The sequence below is a fragment of the Xyrauchen texanus genome, chromosome 25 (genome assembly GCF_025860055.1).
Source record: "Xyrauchen texanus isolate HMW12.3.18 chromosome 25, RBS_HiC_50CHRs, whole genome shotgun sequence".
NCBI lineage: Eukaryota > Metazoa > Chordata > Actinopteri > Cypriniformes > Catostomidae > Xyrauchen > Xyrauchen texanus.
The window spans coordinates 2509914-2528334 of NC_068300.1; the positions used below are offsets into that span (position 1 = coordinate 2509914).

Here is an 18421-nt window from a genome sequence, read left to right on the forward strand (position 1 = left end):
GATGGCAGTAGTCTGTATTTGTTACTCAAAACGGGAAACCGGAAGAGCTAGTGACTGCAGGGATACAAAACATAAATAAAGCAGTGCTTGCTTACCATTTTCACACAAATCTCTGGCCTGAATCATTCTTATTAATTCGTCTTCACTTACCTCGTTCAAGACAGCCATGTCGTTTGAAAATATTCGTGTATTGGAATGAGAAATGCGTAGAAATGAGAAGAGCGCTCTGTGTGTTCCAAAAGTTTAGAAACATTTACAGATTGTGCTCTTATGGAAAGAAATTGCTATTTTTATTCACCAAAGTGGCATTGTAAAGTCAGGACTTTAATAACGTGAAAAATTACTATTACAATTTGAAAAAAAATTAAAATTCAGAACTTCATAAAATACTTCTAAACATGAAATAAATAAATCCTAATCATGCAGCAATGACAGCTTTGCAGATCCTTGGCATTCTAGCTGTAAGTTTGTCCAGATACTCAGGTGACATTTCGCCCCACACTTCCTGTAGCACTTGCCATAGTTGTGGCTGTCTTGTCGGCACTTCTAACACACCTTACCGTTTAGCTGATCCCACAAAAGCTCAAGGGGGTTAAGATCCATAACACTCTTTTCCAATTTTCTTTTATCCAATGTCTGTTTTTTTGCCCACACTAACCTTTTTGTTTTTCTGTTTCAAAAGTGGCTTTTTTTAATTACATGACTGTCAGCTGAGGACATGTGAGGCATCTCTGTCTCAAACTTGAGACTGATGTACTTATCCTCTTGTTTAGTTGTAAATTGGGGCCTTCCTCATCTCTTTCTGTCCTTGTTAGAGCTAGTTGTCCTTTGTCTTTGAAGACTGTAGTGCAGGGATGGGCAACTTGTAAGGGGGCGAGGGCCAACATTTTTTCACCTTTCTACACCCCCCGATTCCTTTCTTCCAGGAGGTGCATGACGAACTCACAAGGTCATGGAGGGCACCTTTTGCTGCCTTCTGGGTTCGTCCACTCTCACTTCCCTCGACGGCGGGCGGCCCATGGGTACACGGAGGTCCCTCAGGTGGATTAGGCAGTTGCGATGCACATGTTCCCGTAGAACGCCACCACCTGATGGGATCGTCCGGCGCTCCCCTCCAGGCCCTGTAGGACTACATAGTCTCTGGCGACCAAAGCCTACAGTGCTTCTGGACAGGCTGCCTCCGCCCTGCATGCCATGGCCCTCCTCCAAGTACAACAGGCCAAGGCACTAAAAGAACTAAAAAAGCACATGGGTAGTCCTGATCCAAATGTGCTGCAGTCACTAACCCGCCCTATGCCGGTTTCGCAGAGCAAGGTAAGTGCTTTGAGTTCACCCTCAGCACAGTTGCCTCAGGTCGAAGCAACGGTCCTCAATGCAGCATTGCCTGCCCTCATGTATGTCAGACGCGATCATCCATTTAGTGCCCCTCGCCCGGAGCTTAAATGCGTGGCTAACGCTATTCAACCTGTCATGGAGTCTGGCCAGGACCATCCGACTTGGCTACATGATTCAGTTCGGCAGGCACCCACCCCGCTTCAGCGGCGTCCGCTTCACTTCGGTGCAGGGTGAGAACACCACCACACTGCACGCGGAGATTGCAACCCTACTTCGCAAGGGCGCGATAGAGCCTATCCCACCAGCAGAGATGGGGAAAGGGTTCTACAGCCCTTACTTCATAGTGCCAAACCTGCAAGTTCTGAACCGGGCCTTACACAGACTCCCGTTCAAGATGCTGATGCGGAAACACATTTTGACATGCGTCCAGCATCAAGATTGGTTCGCTGTGGTAGACCTGAAGAACGCGTACTTTCACGTCTCGGTTCTACCTTGACACAGACCCTTCCTACTGTTTGCTTTCAATGTTCAGGTGTATCAGTACAAGGTCCACTCCTTCGGCCTGTCCCCTCGCGTTTTCATGAAAGTCGAAGAGGCAGCTCTTGCCCTGTTAAGATTCTAGCACATTCTAGCTGATTCTAGCACACTCTCGAGAGTTGCTGTGTGCACAAAGCTCAGTGCTCAGCCAACTACGGCTTTGGGTCAACTGGGAAAAGAGCAAGCTCTCCTCAGTTCAGAGCATCTCTTTTCTCGGCATGGATTTAGATTTGGTCTCAATGATAGCATGCTCAGTTGGTGCTGAACTGCCTGAAGTCATGTAGCAGCTACATACATGTAGCAACTACATACACCTTCAAGGTGGATGGGGACAGCTTCCTCTCCAACCTCTCCTGCAGAAATGAGAGCACTGACCTGACTGCGCACCTTTCAGGGTCTTTGCCCCAAGAAAAACACCAATTCGCAAACAAGCGCCACTTTAGGGCGTAAAGTTGCCTGGTAGAAGGGGCTCTGGCTTGGTTGATCGTGTCTACAACAGCAGGTGGTAGATCAGCTAGATCTTCCGCATCCCATCTAGGGGCCCGACGTGGAGGTTCCAGAGGTCTAAGTGCGGATGCAGCTGCGTGCACGTTGCACACGGTTGCCCAAACCCAATCTGGAGGCATCGGTTGTGACTAGGACGCGTAGGGACACTTGCTGCAAGGGGACTCCTGCCCGCAGAAAGCAGAGGTCTGTCCAGGGTTTGAATGTTTGGTGGCAGGCGGGAGTGACCATCACACGGTGCGTGCCACGGCGCCATGCTCGTCTCGGGACTCGAGTCTGTAGCCAGTGCTGAAGCGGTCTCAAATGCAACAAACCCAGTGGGGCGCACTCGTTGGTGAGGCGCGCTGACATTGAGACTGAGTCTAACTCCATGCCGAGAAATGAGATGCTCTGAACCGGGGCGAGCTTGCTCTTTTCCCTGTTGACCTGAAGCCTAAACGGCTGAGGTGCCTGAGCACCTGGTCCCTGTGGGCGCATAGTAACTCTCGGGAGTGGGCCAGGATGAGCAAGTCATCAAGGTAGTTGAGTGTGCGAATGCCGGCTTCTTGGAGCGGGGCAAGGGCTGCTGCGACCTTCGTAAAGATGCAAGGGGACAAGGACATGCCGAAGGGGAGGACCTTGTACTGATACGCCTGGCCGTCGAATGTGAACCGTGGAAAGGGTCGATGTCGAGGCAGTATTGAGACGAAGAAGTACGCGTACTTCAGGTCTACCGCTGTGAACCAATCTAGATGCCGGACGCAAGTTAAAATATGTTTCTGCATGAGCATTTTGAACGGGAGTTTGTGTAAGGCCCGGTTGAAAACGTGCAAGTCCAAGATTGGGCGACCCCGCCAGGTGGTGGTGTTCTCGGGGCATAGGTGGATCGCAACCGCCCTATCCATCTGGGGAATCGCTATGTACCTGTGGGCCGCTCCACCGTCGAGGATGGTGAGAGCGGATGAGCGAGGGGCTTTGTGACGAGCAGAGAGGTGTGCTGTCCATGCAGTCGTCAGCTCATCATGCTCCTCCAGGAAAAAAGGGACCGGGGGAGTGGCTGTGAGCTGTGCAACCAATCATCCAGCCGCAATGGCTGTGGGGAGGACGGAGGGTTCCAGTCCAACCCCACGCTGGTGGCGGCCCAGGAATGCATGTTGGACATCTGGGTGTCAGCCTCAGCCTGGGTGTGCTGGCCCGAAGTCGGTAGCCCAGACGAGTCCTCTGTGTCAGATGCCGGACCGCTCTCCAATGCAGCAGCGAACTCATCCAGCTCGGGGGGGCTCAAGAGGATAGGCTGGCTGGCTGTGAGGTGACAGGTTGCCTCGAGCCCAGACAGTAGTCAACAAGCGTGCAGGGGTGCGGGAGGTTCGCGGGGTTGTACCTGGTAAAACCACGCCCTCTGCCATCCCCGGATCGCCTCCATCGCCAGCCGCGTCATCCTCAATCCCGTGGGAAGAAGGAGCGATGCAGGAGGTGGCTGGAGTTCATCCTTAGGATGAATTAGAGCAGCGACATCAACCTTGCCATGGTCATGTTCTCGCAATGAGAACATGAACATCCACAAACGCTGACTCGGTGTGATCGCAGCCCAGACACACGAGACAGCGCCTGTGGCCGTCTGAAGCGGAGAACACTCTACCATATCCAGGAACTACACGGGGCAGAATAGCATCTTTACCATGACGCGTCCTGAAAAGGACGTTCAACGCCGCTGTATATTGCTCTTTTAGAGAGAATTACTTTTAGAGAAAATCACTCTTTTATACAACACTCTTTTAGTTGCCGTGCAGAGAAGGAGAAAGCCGCTGAAGTGCGCCGTAGATCCAACAGAATTTACTAATGTCTTTGAAGTTCATCCTGGATTAATTGCAGAAGTTCACATGGATGCATTGTCCTTTGTTAGTTGAGGTAGAGGCAGAGATCAGTGAGGTGCATTGCAGTTCAACCACCCGGTAATTTTGGTAAGGTCTAACCTAAGTCCAAGGTCCAGGCAAATGGCATTTGATGAATCCCATGTCTTATGGTTGGAGTTGGCATCAGTTCATCCTCTGAAGTCCATCATAATATAGACTGAAGGGATGCTTGGCTGGCACCGTCATTTAGTCGTCATCACTCAGAGACACGTAGCAGTGGAGTCCAACATGTAGCAGGAATGGAGCTGGATACAGCCGATTCTGGTGACCTCAGGGTCGGAGTCCTGAGATTGAGACAGGGATACAAATAGAATAATATTAGCATAGATTACATTACATTTATTGCTGTGTTAAAGGTCATGATCAATGTTTCTTTTTCTGGCAGACCTAACTAAAGCAGCCTAATTGTGAGTTGAAGGATAATTTAGGTGTATGCCTGGATAAATAGATTAGTCTTTAGTCTAAATTTAAAATGAGGGAGTGTGTCTGCATCTCGAACAGCATTAGGGAGAATATTCCATAGTTTTGGAGCCAAATATGAAAAGGATCTACCTCATTTTTGATTTTATAGGAACTATTAACAGGCCAGAATTTTGCTATCGTAATAAGCATGATGGAATATAATGTTCTAGAAGGTCACTTAAGTACTGCGGAACTAGACCATTCAAAGATTTGTATGTAGTAATTAGAATTTTTAAATAACTACGAAATTTAACAGGTAGCCAATGTAACGCCGATAAAATGGGTCTAATATGATCATATTTCTTGCTTCTAGTCAGCACTCTGGCTGCTGCATTTTGAACCAATTGAAGTTTATTTATTAATCTAGCCAGAGATCCTCCCAGTAATGCATTGCTGAGTGGAGAGAATCAATTGGAAACCCTAACAGGAACGGGAGAGTGGCATCATGACAAAGGATAAAATGATGAATGTATGCGAATAAGAATACGTATTGCTAAGCAGGCTAAAAGCACTCGTGCAGCATGCCGTCAGCAACAGGAACAGCTGTAATGTCCTGACTATACTTTTTGATAAGATGAATGCCACTTTGGTGAATTAAAGTACCAATTTCCTTCCGAAACCAGCTAAATCTATACATTATTCCAAACATTTGGCTTCCAGTGTACACCTTAATCATTTTCTCTTGTGCCTTCCCCTGACCTATGGCGACTATGCCTAGAAACTGCCCTGCGTGAAAGGTTCAGTTGCAATGCTGGTTATTACACTTTTCTTATTAACAGTTCACATATTGCTAGCAGATGTCTTAGATGATTAAAGCTACCAAATAACCACAGATGCACAAGTTTTTGCTGAACTACTTCAACTAAAACGTTAGTACTGTTACTTAACCAATCTGTTTTGATTGTTTTGTGGCATAACTGACAAGAGACAGAGTTGTCAATTGCTGTCCTCTCCAGTTTGGGTTAGGTCCCATTATTGCTGTGGCGAGGCAAGGAAAGTTTATTTATATAGAACATTTCACACACAATGGTAATTAAAAGTTATTTACATAACGATAATACAAGATACATACAAATCCATTTTAAAACCAATTAAATTAAAATAAATAATAATACAGAAATAAAAGGATGCAGTCCAATCAGTAAATGCAGCACAGTTCTCAGTCAGTAAATTCACAGCTGCTCAGATTTTATCTTTAGATGTTTTCAGTCTGGATTTGAATATGGCTGTTGGAGCACATCTGACCTCTTCTGGAAGCTGGTCCATCTGTGGGTGGCATAATAGCTAAACGCTGTCTCACCATGTTGATCCTAATGATCTGAGAGGTCTGTTAGGGTTTATATTTAACAAGCAAGTCTGCAATGTATTTAGGTCCCAGGCCATTGAGTGATTTATTCGCTAGTACCTTTATATCAATCCATAATGTTAATGGAAGCCAGTGTAAAGACCTAAGGACTGGAGTAATTTAGATTTTTGGGCAGGGTCAGAATCCTGGCAGCAGCATTCTGAATGAACCAGTGTTGCCAAATAGTTTCAATGAAAAGTTGCTAAAGCCTGCTCGAAAAGTCACTAAATGTTGCTAGATGATGTCATACGCTAATTAACATATTTGTGATGTTACCACATCTCATTTTAATTTTGCATAGTGTCCCTGTGCTTACCGTACATACTGTAATAACCTATTAATTCCCTATAAACAAATGTAGTAAAATGTAAAGATTGTTCTGTGTTTGATTAAAGTACAATGTACAGAGTTGTCTGATTACGTGTCTGAATTCAGAGAGTTCAGAGAGATCAACCATCTAAAAATATCCTGTGATTAAGTGCATGAAAAGAATAAAAACAAATGTTCAAATTAAACTCTTTAAATGTAAAACTAAAGGGGAGCAAACAATACAGATTTGTGATTGGTCATTAGCAGTGCGGTTTGCACATGCGCAGCTCATTCCCATCTATGTCAGCTGCTGTGCGGTCAACTGATTGTGCTGCTCTGCCTTCTTGCCTGCTTACCTCTCTCTCTCTCTCAGTCTCACTAAACAGAATATACGCAGAGAGAGGTGTGTCTCCGAGTCTGGGCAGGAAAGCAAGACCATGTGCTCGCGGGGCAGTATTGGCGACTTTCTTCTACGGAAGTAGCTAAAGTTTCTAGAAATTTCTAAAAGTCGCTAGATTTGTATCTAGTCGCTTTTTTTTAGGGTTTGTACGGGTGCTGGAAATCCTTGAAAATGCTTGAATTTTAATGTAGTGTTTTTAAAGTTTGAAAAGTGCTAGGATTTTGGATAAAGTGCTTTAAACAGCTTGAAATCGTAACTGCATTGCTTTCATAATAATTCACTATCTTACTGAATAGCTCACTTTTTAGATAAAATAAGCCTAATTGCTTTTTCCTTTTGCATAAAACGAAAACAACTCCACACGAGTCTGTGCGTGTGGCTACAGTGTGATCTGCCAGTCTTTTTTGATGTGCGCCCTCTGATGGAATGGAGTGCGAGATGACAACATGACAAAAAGGATGTGCAGCTTTTCACCATGGGAGAGTCTGCACTTTTGAGCCATGTGAAAGGTAAGATGTAGGGAATTTTTGATTAGGCCAATTAAGTTAATTTAAGCTAGCTGGCAAATTCGCATGCTAATGATAGTCGATTTTCTGGAGGCGGAGGGATGTAAAAAAGTTTGTTCAGTGTGTGCGCTCACTGACTGAATTCGGCACCCTTGTGAATTCTCTCATCATAAACAACAAAGTGCAGATATGATGTAAACAAGAGATTCATTTAGCAGTTTAGACTAAAGTCTTCTGTTTCAGTGATGGGGAACGTTTGTTGCTCACTTTCTGTATATCAGTGTTTCCCAAACTGCGGTATGCGAATAACATTCTGAGATTTACCGTTCTTTAGGGTGACCATACGTCGTCTTTTTTAGACCTTAAAAAAAGCATCCGGCCGGGATTACTAAATTTCAGAAAATATCCGGGATTCGGCTATACTTACATTATGAGGTGTATCTGGTCTAATAATTAATTGTCTGTGTGTGCGCGCATATTTGCATTGCTTTAAACCCTCGTTGTAAATCCCACCTTCTCGCACACCAATTAGTCGATTTTAAGAGGCATTTAGCTACTGTTGGGCAAATTCCTGCCTGTCAATCTCTGTCTGACAGATGGTCATCCGCTCCCCTTTATACCCGGATGTCCGGGGATGGGACATGTAAATTCTGTCTGCCAATTTGACATTGGCCTTTTCTCAAGTTCAGAGGTACACAAGGCTCTCAGAAGAGACCCCTTGTGTCACTACAATTGGCACAATGTCTCGTTCCTTCCATCGGGGAATGGAGATTACAACAGTAACCATGATGTTATCACTCACATCCAAATAGGTCATACTGGGTTAAATCATTCATTATGTATAACAGGAAAACGTGAAATAATTGCCGTCAAGCAGAGACAATAGAGCATGCACTACTAAAATTTACAAAGTATGCAAAAGAAAGATCAGAGCTTATTAAATTAGTAAGATATACAGGTGAAGAAACATTTAATCTACAAACTTTGCTAAAAGGATCTACAGAACAAATGAAAAAATATTGTGCAATATTAATATATCTTAAAATAACAGGGTTAGGCAGAATAATTTAATTACCTTCCCATTGATGCTTCACACTCCAGTCTGGTCAGTTGCGGTAATACACCGTAAGCTGGCTTGCCAACTGCCATTAAACCTCAGAAGAAGAAGAATGAGTAGCAGCAATGCAGGTAGAATTGTCAGAATTGCCTTTTAATTTACGGCGTCAAAAACAATCTATGGCATATTGGATAAATCTTAAGTGCCACAATAAGGAACATCTAGCAAGAAAAGTATTAGAAGAAAGTTGGGAGATAAGCATGGAAACCTAAGGAGTGGGCAAAAGAAATTAAACTGGACTCAAGAATATTTGGACCGACTGTTGCAATGTCTTAAGTAAGGAGTATGGAGTGGTGGTGGTGTAGTGGTCTAAAGCACAAAATATGGTAAGCAGAAGGTTGCTGGTTCGATCCCCACAGCCACCACCATTGTGTCCTTGAGCAAGGCACTTAACTCCAGGTTGCTCCGGGGGGGATTGTCCCTGTAATAAGTGCACTGTAAGTCGCTTTGGATAAAAGCGTCTGCCAAATGCATAAATGTAAATTTAAGTACCTCCTTGGTTATTTAGTGAACCACAAATTGACTTTGCACTACATGACAGAATCCAAAAAGGAGAGAGTGGAAGGGATATTAAATCTATAACATTAGAACATATTAATACTGTCCATTATGCATTTACTTCAATATATATTGATGGATAAAAAAAAACCTGAATGGGGCGATCAGGTTCAGCATTGTATGTCCCAAAATTTAAAGTGGAGACTGTTGCAACTTCAGTGTACACTGCAGAGTTATTCGCCATTCAAATGGCACTTGGTTGGGTTGAGGAACTGATGACAGTATGTCATCTGAAATGCAAGTTTTAATTTCAAGACTCATTGGCATCACTTTCAAGCCTTCAAACTTTCCAATCATGTTGAAGTGATATATTGATAGAAATAATGGCTGTGATACATAGACTACATTTACATTTACATTTATGCATTTGGCAGACGCTTTTATTCAAAGCGACTTACAGTGCAATTATTACAGGGACAATCCCCCCGGAGCAACCTGGAGTTAAGTGCCTTGCTCAAGGACACAATGGTGGTGACTGTGGGGCTTGAACCAGCATCCTTCTGATTACCAGATTACCAGTTATGTACTTAGACCACTACACCACCACCACTCCACACTAAGGCATATGGGAGTTTTAGTACACTTTCTGTGGGTACAAGGAAATGAAAAAGCAGACAAAATGGCTAAAGAAGCACTTCATTTGGATAACATTAACTTGATAGTAAATTTAAGTAGGGTAGAAGGAAAGTTTCTGATTCAACAAGCATGTTGTAATAAATGGCAGAAGGACTGGGACACATGTCAGAAAGCATATTTCCATAAAATATAAAGTACCATAAAACAAAGTAAAATTTGTCATAACGTAAATAGAAAGGAATATCTTATATTTAAAAGATTAAGAATAGGTCACACTAAACTTAACGCAACACTTCACATCATGGGCAAACACAACACAGGTTTATGTAATATGTGTCAGGAAATGGAAACTATAGAACATGTTTTGATTAAATTTACTAAATATGAACAGGATTAAACTTATAAGAGAATTAGAAGCCTCTTGAAGCACAGAATTCACTATATGCAATATTTTAAGTATTAGACCAGAAACTGGTAGAACAATAATGGCGATAATGAGGTTCCTGAGAAACACTAGTTTGAAATATAGAATATATATATATTCTATCCTTGTCACACTCCAGCACAGTAGGTGGCGGTATGCACGTTTTTAGTTGGTTTGCAACCCGCCAGTAAATCAACAAAAGAAGAAGTTTTTCGCTCGATACGGTAGTTGTTCTTCTCATCTGTGAGATTTATAGTTACGTTTGTGTTTTTCTGTGCATGTTGTTTTTCTCTCTTTGGCGTTTTTATGATCGTAATAGAAGATTATTATCGTCGTTTGTGGCGGTTTTGTGACGGACTCTTTAAAATATTCAGTTTCAGGAGAAACAAAAGACTTCGGAGCCCCTTCAGGGGGAATTTGTTTTCTGAAATAGTTTTACTTTCCCTCGCTATAAATTTACTATGATTTTACTACAGTAACCATATTTTAACCATGTTATTGGTAGTGAAACTATAGTACTACAGGAAAACGGATAATGTGGTTTAAAAAAAAAAACATACTTGTGTGATTATTTTTGTTTTACTACAATAACTGTAGTTTAACTGTGATTACTGAGGTAATTTAACCATTGTATTTGTAATAAAACCAAAGTAATCACAAGATGAACCATGAATAATCTATATTAAAACATGGTTTTGGTCCCATAAATACTAAAACAAACATGTCCCACCTCAGTCATGTTTACTACAGTATTACTTTAGTAAAACCATGTTTCAGACCAAAAACATCACACTGTCATGGTAACTACTATAGTAAAGCCATGATTTTTCTATTGTATGTTTTTTTAGCTTCAGTGTGTTTGTATTTTACTATATATTTTTCATGGATAATCTTGTGATTATTATGGTTTTACTTGAAATACCGTGATTAAACTACTACAGTAACCAGTTAAACTATGATATTTGTGCTCAAACCATAATAACATAAAATTAACCACAGTTTTCATTTTCCTGTATTATTACTATGGTGTCATGTTTAATATCACTGTTAAAATATGGATACTGTAGTAAAATCATGGTAAATTTAACAAAACTTGATCAATGTCAGGCCAGAGAGAGGATGAAAAATGTTTTAATGCAGAAAACGTTACTAACTTTATCAGTGGAGCTGACGGAAGATAATAAAACTATATAGAAAAAGAGCATTTCACACTTGAACATAATTAAAAAATATTTTTTTTAATTTTGCCATTTTAAAATTCCAGTGTACTAAAATATGGAGTTTGTCAATCATCTAGTTTCCATCTACTTCTCGCGCTGTTTTGTTACTGACAAAGTGAAAATTAGTTATAAAAAATAAAGCGTTTTGTGTAAAATTGCCCACCTTCTGCCTGTTTCCATTCAAATGGCTTTTTAGCTATAAAAATGGTGTGCGTGATGTCATGCTTAAAAAAAACTCTTTGTCGCATAAGTTTTGGTTTATCGCAAAAGAAAAACCTTTCGCCTCACAGATGACACGATTCACGCTAATTTTCCCCCCTCAAAAGTTTTGGTAAAATGGGGAGAGTTTTGAGACAATTCATTGAAATTATCCAGCTTACCGTCATATTAATTTCATAAATAAATGCAATCTGAAGATGAGGAGCAGTTGTCCTTTTGATACGACTGTAATATTTGTCTTGATGTTGCACCTGTTGCTGGTTGCCACCGGTTCTGTCCCAAAAGTGAATTGTCATGACCCTGTTCAAGCTGGCAACCTGCACCAATTAATGGGGGAAACTTTCAGTCTTACTACAAGGACCATCCATCGATGTGTATATGCAGTGTGCACAACTATTAAATCATCTAATCTAAAGCATTGACATCACAACTGCATTATGTCCTGCATTTTTTAGATTTAAAATATTTAAAAGTTTTAAAATGTTCAAAAGCTAGTTTTCTGTAAGTTAACTCACCATTGGACAAATAGTTCTGATAGTTTATAGTCTTGAAAAAAGTGAAGAACATTCTGAGAATGTCATTCAGCCGACTTTTTTCATCTTCAGAACTGGGTAAGGCTAATTTAAGTTTGTGTAAATAAAAGGCAATTATATAGGCCTAACTATATAATTTTTTCATTTGATAATATATTTGTTTAATTTAATGCTTTATTCATTTGGTAATTTATTTTATTTAATTTGTGATGGATGCTTAAAAATATTCAGTTTCATGAGAAACAATTAGAAATGTGAGAATATCATGTTTAATTTCTGATAATTTCATTGGCTGATTGTTAATAAGTTTAATTGAATGTCAGTCCATTATAATGATGATGTTTTTGTGTTTAGATGTTCATCATGAGAGCAGGTGGATGTGATCTGCAGTAAATCAATAGGAACTGATCTGTCCATGAGATTGGACATCTCAGAAATCTCTCCGCTGAAGAAAGAGTTGACGTCACTGAAGACAAAACTGATGGAGAAAGATGACAGGTTACAGGTTAAACATTCATTTCATCCTTAAAGTTGAGATTGTAAGCTTTCAAATGATGTGATATGATGAACGGTACAGATGTGATTGTGTTGTGTTTGTCAGGAGCTGGAAAAGGTTTCCTGTCAATCTTCAGTGTGTGTGACTGATGGGACCTCCACAGAATGTCAGGATTCAGTGTGGAGCGGCAGAGATCAGTCCACACCACAGCGACTGCTGGACAAACTCTCTGAACAGAGATCCAGAGACACACAGGACTCACAGCTCACTTTACTCTGTTCTACTGACGGTAATCAGGGTGATCAAACCCCCACAGAGTCTCTGACTTCTGTCTGTAACGCTGAAGAACAGCAGATGCTGCAGACACTAGTGAAGATTGAAGTGAAGGAGGAGGAGATAGAAGAAAACACAGCAGAGGAACAACAGAGAAATGAAGATGATCAAACCTCCACAGAGTCTCTGACTTCTGTCTGTAACGCTGGAGAACAGCAGATGCTGCAGATACCAGTGAAGATGTGTTCAGTGAAGCTGCTGGACTGCAGGAACATTATGAAGATGAGAGGAGAAATCAAAGTAGAGGAACAACAGAGAAATGATGATGATCAAACCTACACAGACCATCTATCTTCTGTCTGTAATGCTGGAGAACAGCAGACGCTGCCAGTGAAGATCGAAGTGAAGCAGGAGGAGATAAAAGAAGAAAACACAACAGAGGAACAACAGGGAGATGAAGATGATTATGTTTCTTCAGGTATGTTTCTTCCTTGAATCATTTACATTTTCATGTCAATTGACTGTCATTTTACAAGTCATTTATATTCAAAACAGTTTCCTGCTGTTTTAAATTTTTGTTGAAATGCTCAGGTTAAAAAGTAAAAAAAAAAAAAAAGTAATTTCTTATTTAAAGAAATTCAACTAAAAGCCAAAGCACATTTAAAAACATTTAACTACAACTTTTACACTAAAAAAATTACGTCTTATACATACACTAAAATAGATTTAATATTAATCTGTTCTAGTTACCAGTTATGGCACTTTTGCACTGCACGTTACGGTTCGACTCGACCCTGCTCGCTTTACTTTTCTGTTTTTTGCTTTTTGTAGGGTTATAGGCTGATCGTCATAGTTGCGCTGCCTCTATTGCCGTGACATCATCTTAAACGCGACACAAACACACAACAAAGGAGAAATGGAGCTGAGATACTTCCTGAAAGTTTTTGTTTTCACGTCGCCCCATCCAGCTCTCGTTGGATCCTCTCCTCTACAAACGAGAAGAACGTATGCACCTCGTTTATTGACCACCTCATGGTTTTGCACACAGCCATTTCTTTTTACATTTTTAAAGTCACATGAACAAATGATACTGCTGAAAACTAGCAGGTTGATGTCCCATGTTGCAAATCCAGTGACGCTGGTAGTGACTATTCTCTCTGACCAATCAGTGATCTGCAGGGTTTGACGTCACATTTAGTATCGGCTCGGCTCGCTTGGAAACTCGACCGAGGTGGTACAAAAAAGTACCAGGTACTATCCACAGTGGAAAACACCCAAGAGTCGAGCTGCACCGCGCAGAGGAAAAGTCCCATTAGTATTTCTCCAGTTTAGTAAGGAGGATTAATAGAGTTTCTATGGTGTTACGGGTTTTTCTCAGTACAAGGGAAAACACTGGTGTGAACTTTTATACCAGTGGAAACATTAACAATAAAACTTCCAATGTCCTTGCCAAGTGCACAGACTTTTCCGATTTAACCCTGAAGTCAATGTACTCTATCGGACTCATTTCACACCAGTGGAGGGATCAATCAGTCAGTCCCGATTCCGGTTTCTGAGACTTCCACGCCTGGGCCCGCTCCGTGCCCTGTCACAGCCACGCCACAATCTGCTCCATGACATGTGACAGCTACACCTGAGTCTACTCCATGCCGTGTCACAGCCACGCCTCAGCCTGCCATGTCCCCATCAAGTTTGAGTCTGCTCCACGCTATGTTCCAGTCTAGTCTGAGTCTGCTCCATGTCATGTCCCAGTCAAGTTTGAGTGTGTTCCACGCTATGTTCAAGTCAAGTCTGAGTCTGCTCCACATCATTTCCAAATCAAGTCTGAGTTGGTTCCACGCCATTTCATAACCTTGCCTTCCGCAACTCCCTGATTGAAGCCCTTCTCGGGCCTTGTCTCCAAGTTGAAATCCCCACCACTAATATCGGTGTGTAGGGTCACAAAGACCCTTCCTCTGTCAGTACTCCTGCCTGCCACGGCCCACGAGCTGGAAGCTTCATCTGTCCCAGAGCCAGCGTTACCAGCCTCATCCATCCCAGAGCATGCATTGCCAGCCTTGGTAGTCCCAGAGCCTGCGTTGCCAGCCTTGTCCATCCTAAAGCCTGCGCAGCCAACTTCGTCCTCCCAGAGAAGAAAGGCTTCTGTTTCCAAGTCTCTGCCCATGTTTGTGACCACAGAGGTCATCTCTGAGTCTCTGCCAATGTACAGGACGATGGAGGTCTTTTCCAAGTCTCTACCAGTGTTCATAACAAAAGAGGTCGTTTCCAAGTCTCTGCCAGTGTTCACAACAACAGAGGTCTTTTCCAAGTCTCTGCCAGTGTTCACGACCACATAGGTAGTTTCCAAGTCTCTACCAGTGTTCACGACCACAGAGGTCGTTTCCAAGTCTCTGCCAGTGTTCTCGAACCACAGAGGTCGTTTCCAAATCTCTGCCCGTGTTCTCGACAACGGAGGTTGTTTCCAAGTCTCTACCGGTGTTCACAACAACAGAGGTAATTTCCAAGTCTCTGCCAGTGTTCATGACCACAGAGGTCGTTTCCAAGTCTCTGCCAGTGTTCACGACCACAGAGGTCATTTCCAAGTCTCTCCTCATGTCAACGACCACAGAGGTCATTCCTGTATCTCTGCCCATGCGCACAACTACAGAGGTCGTTTCCAAGTCTCTACCAGTGTTCACGACCACAGAGGTCGTTTCCAAGTCTCTACCAGTGTTCACGACCACAGCGGTCATTCCTGTATCTCTGCCCATGCGCACAACTACAGAGGTCATTTCCAATTCTCTACCAGTGTTCACGACCACAGAGGTCGTTTCCAAGTCTCTGCCAGTGTTCACGACCACAGAGGTCACGTCAAGTCTCTTCTCATGTTCACGACCAGAGAGGTCATTCCTGAATCTCTGCCCATGCCCACGACCACACGACCACAGAGGTCGTTTCCAAGTCTCTGCCAGTGTTCACGACCACAGAGGTCACGTCAAGTCTCTTCTCAAGTTCACGACCAGAGAGGTCATTCCTGAATCTCTGCCCATGCCCACGACTACAGAGGTAATTTCCAAGTCTCTGCCAGTGTTCACAACCACAGAGGTCATTACCGAGACTATTTCCATGCCTTTGACCACAGAGGTCAGTTCCAAGTTCCTGTGTTTACCCCGTTAATCTGTACTTTGTTTATTTTATTACATCCTTTTAAGCTGCATTTAGATCCTGCTCCTGTTACCTCCCTCAGTGTAACAGTTGACAGATGGCAAGTGGTGGTGGTTTAGTGGGCTAAAGCACTATACTGTTAAGCAGAAGGTTGTCGGGTCGATCCCCACAGCCACCACCATTGTGTCCTTGAGCAAGTCACTTAACTCCAGGTTGCTCTGGGGGATTGTCCCTGTAGTAAGGGCTCTGTAAGTCGCTTTGTATAAAAGCATCTGCCAAATGCATAAATGTAAATGACAGAAAAGCTGTCTGCATGTCTTTATGCGCTCTTTGTTTGGAGGAGTGCAGTCTTGTGAAACACGCATATTTAAAGGGTTCTCACTCTTTATTTGTTTCAGTCTTCTGATTTTTTTTTTACAAGAATATTATCATCTATGAGAGTTCTGTGGATGGAAATGCCTTGTTGATGAGAGAGGTCAACAGAGAATGGCCAGACTGGTTCGAACTTACAAAGTCTACGGTAACTGCGGTAATACCGGTGTTAGCTGGTTTGAATGTGAACATCATGATACCGTGGCAAGTCTAATGATTATGTATTTTATGTGTATTAATGTGTATATGATGTTTGTCGTCTCTCTACCTCATCAGTGCTGTTTAAATCTCCAGGGCTATCTAGCCCCAGGGGTGTATTTTAAGATTTTTAAAAGTGTTTAGAAGTACCGATTTTAGTTTTAGCTTTTAAAAAAAGGTGACTTTAGCTAAAAGGTGAGTAGTTTGCAATCCTGATACAAAACCACGCTTTTCGGCCAACATACACTCACCTAAAGGATTATTAGGAACACCTGTTCAATTTCTCATTAATGCAATTATCTAATCAACCAATCACATGGCAGTTGCTTCAATGCATTTAGGGGTGTGGTCCTGGTCAAGACAATCTCCTGAACACCAAACTGAATGTCAGAATGGGAAAGAAAGGTGATTTAAGCAATTTTGAGCGTGGCATGGTTGTTGGTGCCAGACGGGCCGGTCTGAGTATTTCACAATCTGCTCAGTTACTGGGATTTTCACGCACAACCATTTCTAGGGTTTACAAAGAATGGTGTGAAAAGGAAAAACATCCAGTATGCGGCAGTCCTGTGGGCGAAAATGCCTTGTTGATGCTAGAGGTCAGTGGAGAATGGGCCGACTGATTCAAGCTGATAGAAGAGCAACTATGACTGAAATAACCACTCGTTACAACCGAGGTATGCAGCAAAGCATTTGTGAAGCCACAACACACACAACCTTGAGGCGGATGGGCTACAACAGCAGAAGACCCCACCGGGTACCACTCATCTCCACTACAAATAGGAAAAAGAGGCTACAATTTGCAAGAGCTCACCAAAATTGGACAGTTGAAGACTGGAAAAATGTTGCCTGGTCTGATGAGTCTCGATTTCTGTTGAGACATTCAGATGGTAGAGTCAGAATTTGGCGTAAACAGAATGAGAACATGGATCCATCATGCCTTGTTACCACTGTGCAGGCTGCTGGTGGTGGTGTAATGGTGTGGGGGATGTTTTCTTGGCACACTTTAGGCCCCTTAGTGCCAATTGGGCATCGTTTAAATGCCACGGCCTACCTGAGCATTGTTTCTGACCATGTCCATCCCTTTATGGCCACCATGTACCCATCCTCTGATGGCTACTTCCAGCAGGATAATGCACCATGTCACAAAGCTCGAATCATTTCAAATTGGTTTCTTGAACATGACAATGAGTTCACTGTACTAAAATGGCCCCCACAGTCACCAGATCTCAACCCAATAGAGCATCTTTGGGATGTGGTGGAACGGCAGCTTCGTGCCCTGGATGTGCATCCCACAAATCTCCATCAACTGCAAGATGCTATCCTATCAATATGGGCCAACATTTCTAAAGAATGCTTTCAGCACCTTGTTGAATCAATGCCACGTAGAATTAAGGCAGTTCTGAAGGCGAAAGGGGGTCAAACACAGTATTAGTATGGTGTTCCTAATAATCCTTTAGGTGAGTGTATTTAGTGACTTCAAAGGGCTGAACAGGAGTTGGCAGTGGCCCAACTTTCACAGAATTTTCAATGCAGGTGGCTAGTAAGAGTGAAAGAAATACCCACTAGTGCTGATTTTGAGAGTGGGTGGGTGTTAATTTCAAACACATAATCATTAAATGCAGTTATTAGGCAGAAAAAAATGGTATAAATAAATACTACTTGCACAGCAAACATCACAAATTAATACTGGATGTTTGTTGTGTTCTGACTTTGAATTAAGGTTCAATTGGTTGTTATGTTTCTCCCTCATGAATTGATTTTTGTCCATTTACTGTGTTTATTGTAGAGCCGATCGAAGCGAAGGGGAAATGTCAAGAACTGAATAAATTGGAGGACCAACGTCAGTATCAGAAACATCATGATTTTATATCTGGAGAAAAATCTTTGAGTTGCTCAAAGACTAAGAAGAATTTATCACCAGAAAAGCAGAAAAGAAGAGCAGCCAAAAATACTTTCGACTGCTCACAGTGTGAAAAGGTTTTCACAAATAAAAGCCGCTTT

General features: G+C 42.4%; 3 protein-coding genes and 1 long non-coding RNA gene across 6 annotated transcripts in view; 3 read left to right on the forward strand and 1 right to left on the reverse strand.

Moving 5' to 3' along the window:
• Nucleotides 1–18421, reverse strand: part of LOC127618652 (uncharacterized) — a 202113-nt gene that overhangs the window by 64263 nt on the left and 119429 nt on the right. The gene's annotated exons all lie outside the window — the stretch shown is intronic.
• LOC127618567 (zinc finger protein 436-like) overlaps nucleotides 1–18421 on the forward strand; it is a 185794-nt gene that overhangs the window by 9513 nt on the left and 157860 nt on the right. The window lies entirely within an intron of this gene.
• LOC127618545 (zinc finger protein 721-like) overlaps nucleotides 1–18421 on the forward strand; it is a 28256-nt gene that overhangs the window by 8268 nt on the left and 1567 nt on the right. Inside the window, exon 5 of the mRNA XM_052091046.1 lies at nucleotides 48–50. Within this exon, the coding sequence (XP_051947006.1) occupies nucleotides 48–50 (3 nt within the window). The remainder of the gene's footprint in view (nucleotides 1–47; nucleotides 51–18421) is intronic.
• On the forward strand, nucleotides 14603–18352 carry LOC127618618 (uncharacterized). Of its 2 annotated transcripts, XM_052091189.1 has the most exons (3): nucleotides 14603–15751; nucleotides 16272–16426; nucleotides 18207–18352. In XM_052091189.1, coding segments are annotated over exons 1-3 (681 nt in total). In that variant the 5' UTR covers nucleotides 14603–15226; the 3' UTR covers nucleotides 18208–18352. The 2 variants fall into 2 exon arrangements, with proteins under 2 accessions (XP_051947149.1, XP_051947150.1); XM_052091190.1 differs by lacking the exon at nucleotides 16272–16426 and having other exon boundaries at nucleotides 18207–18291.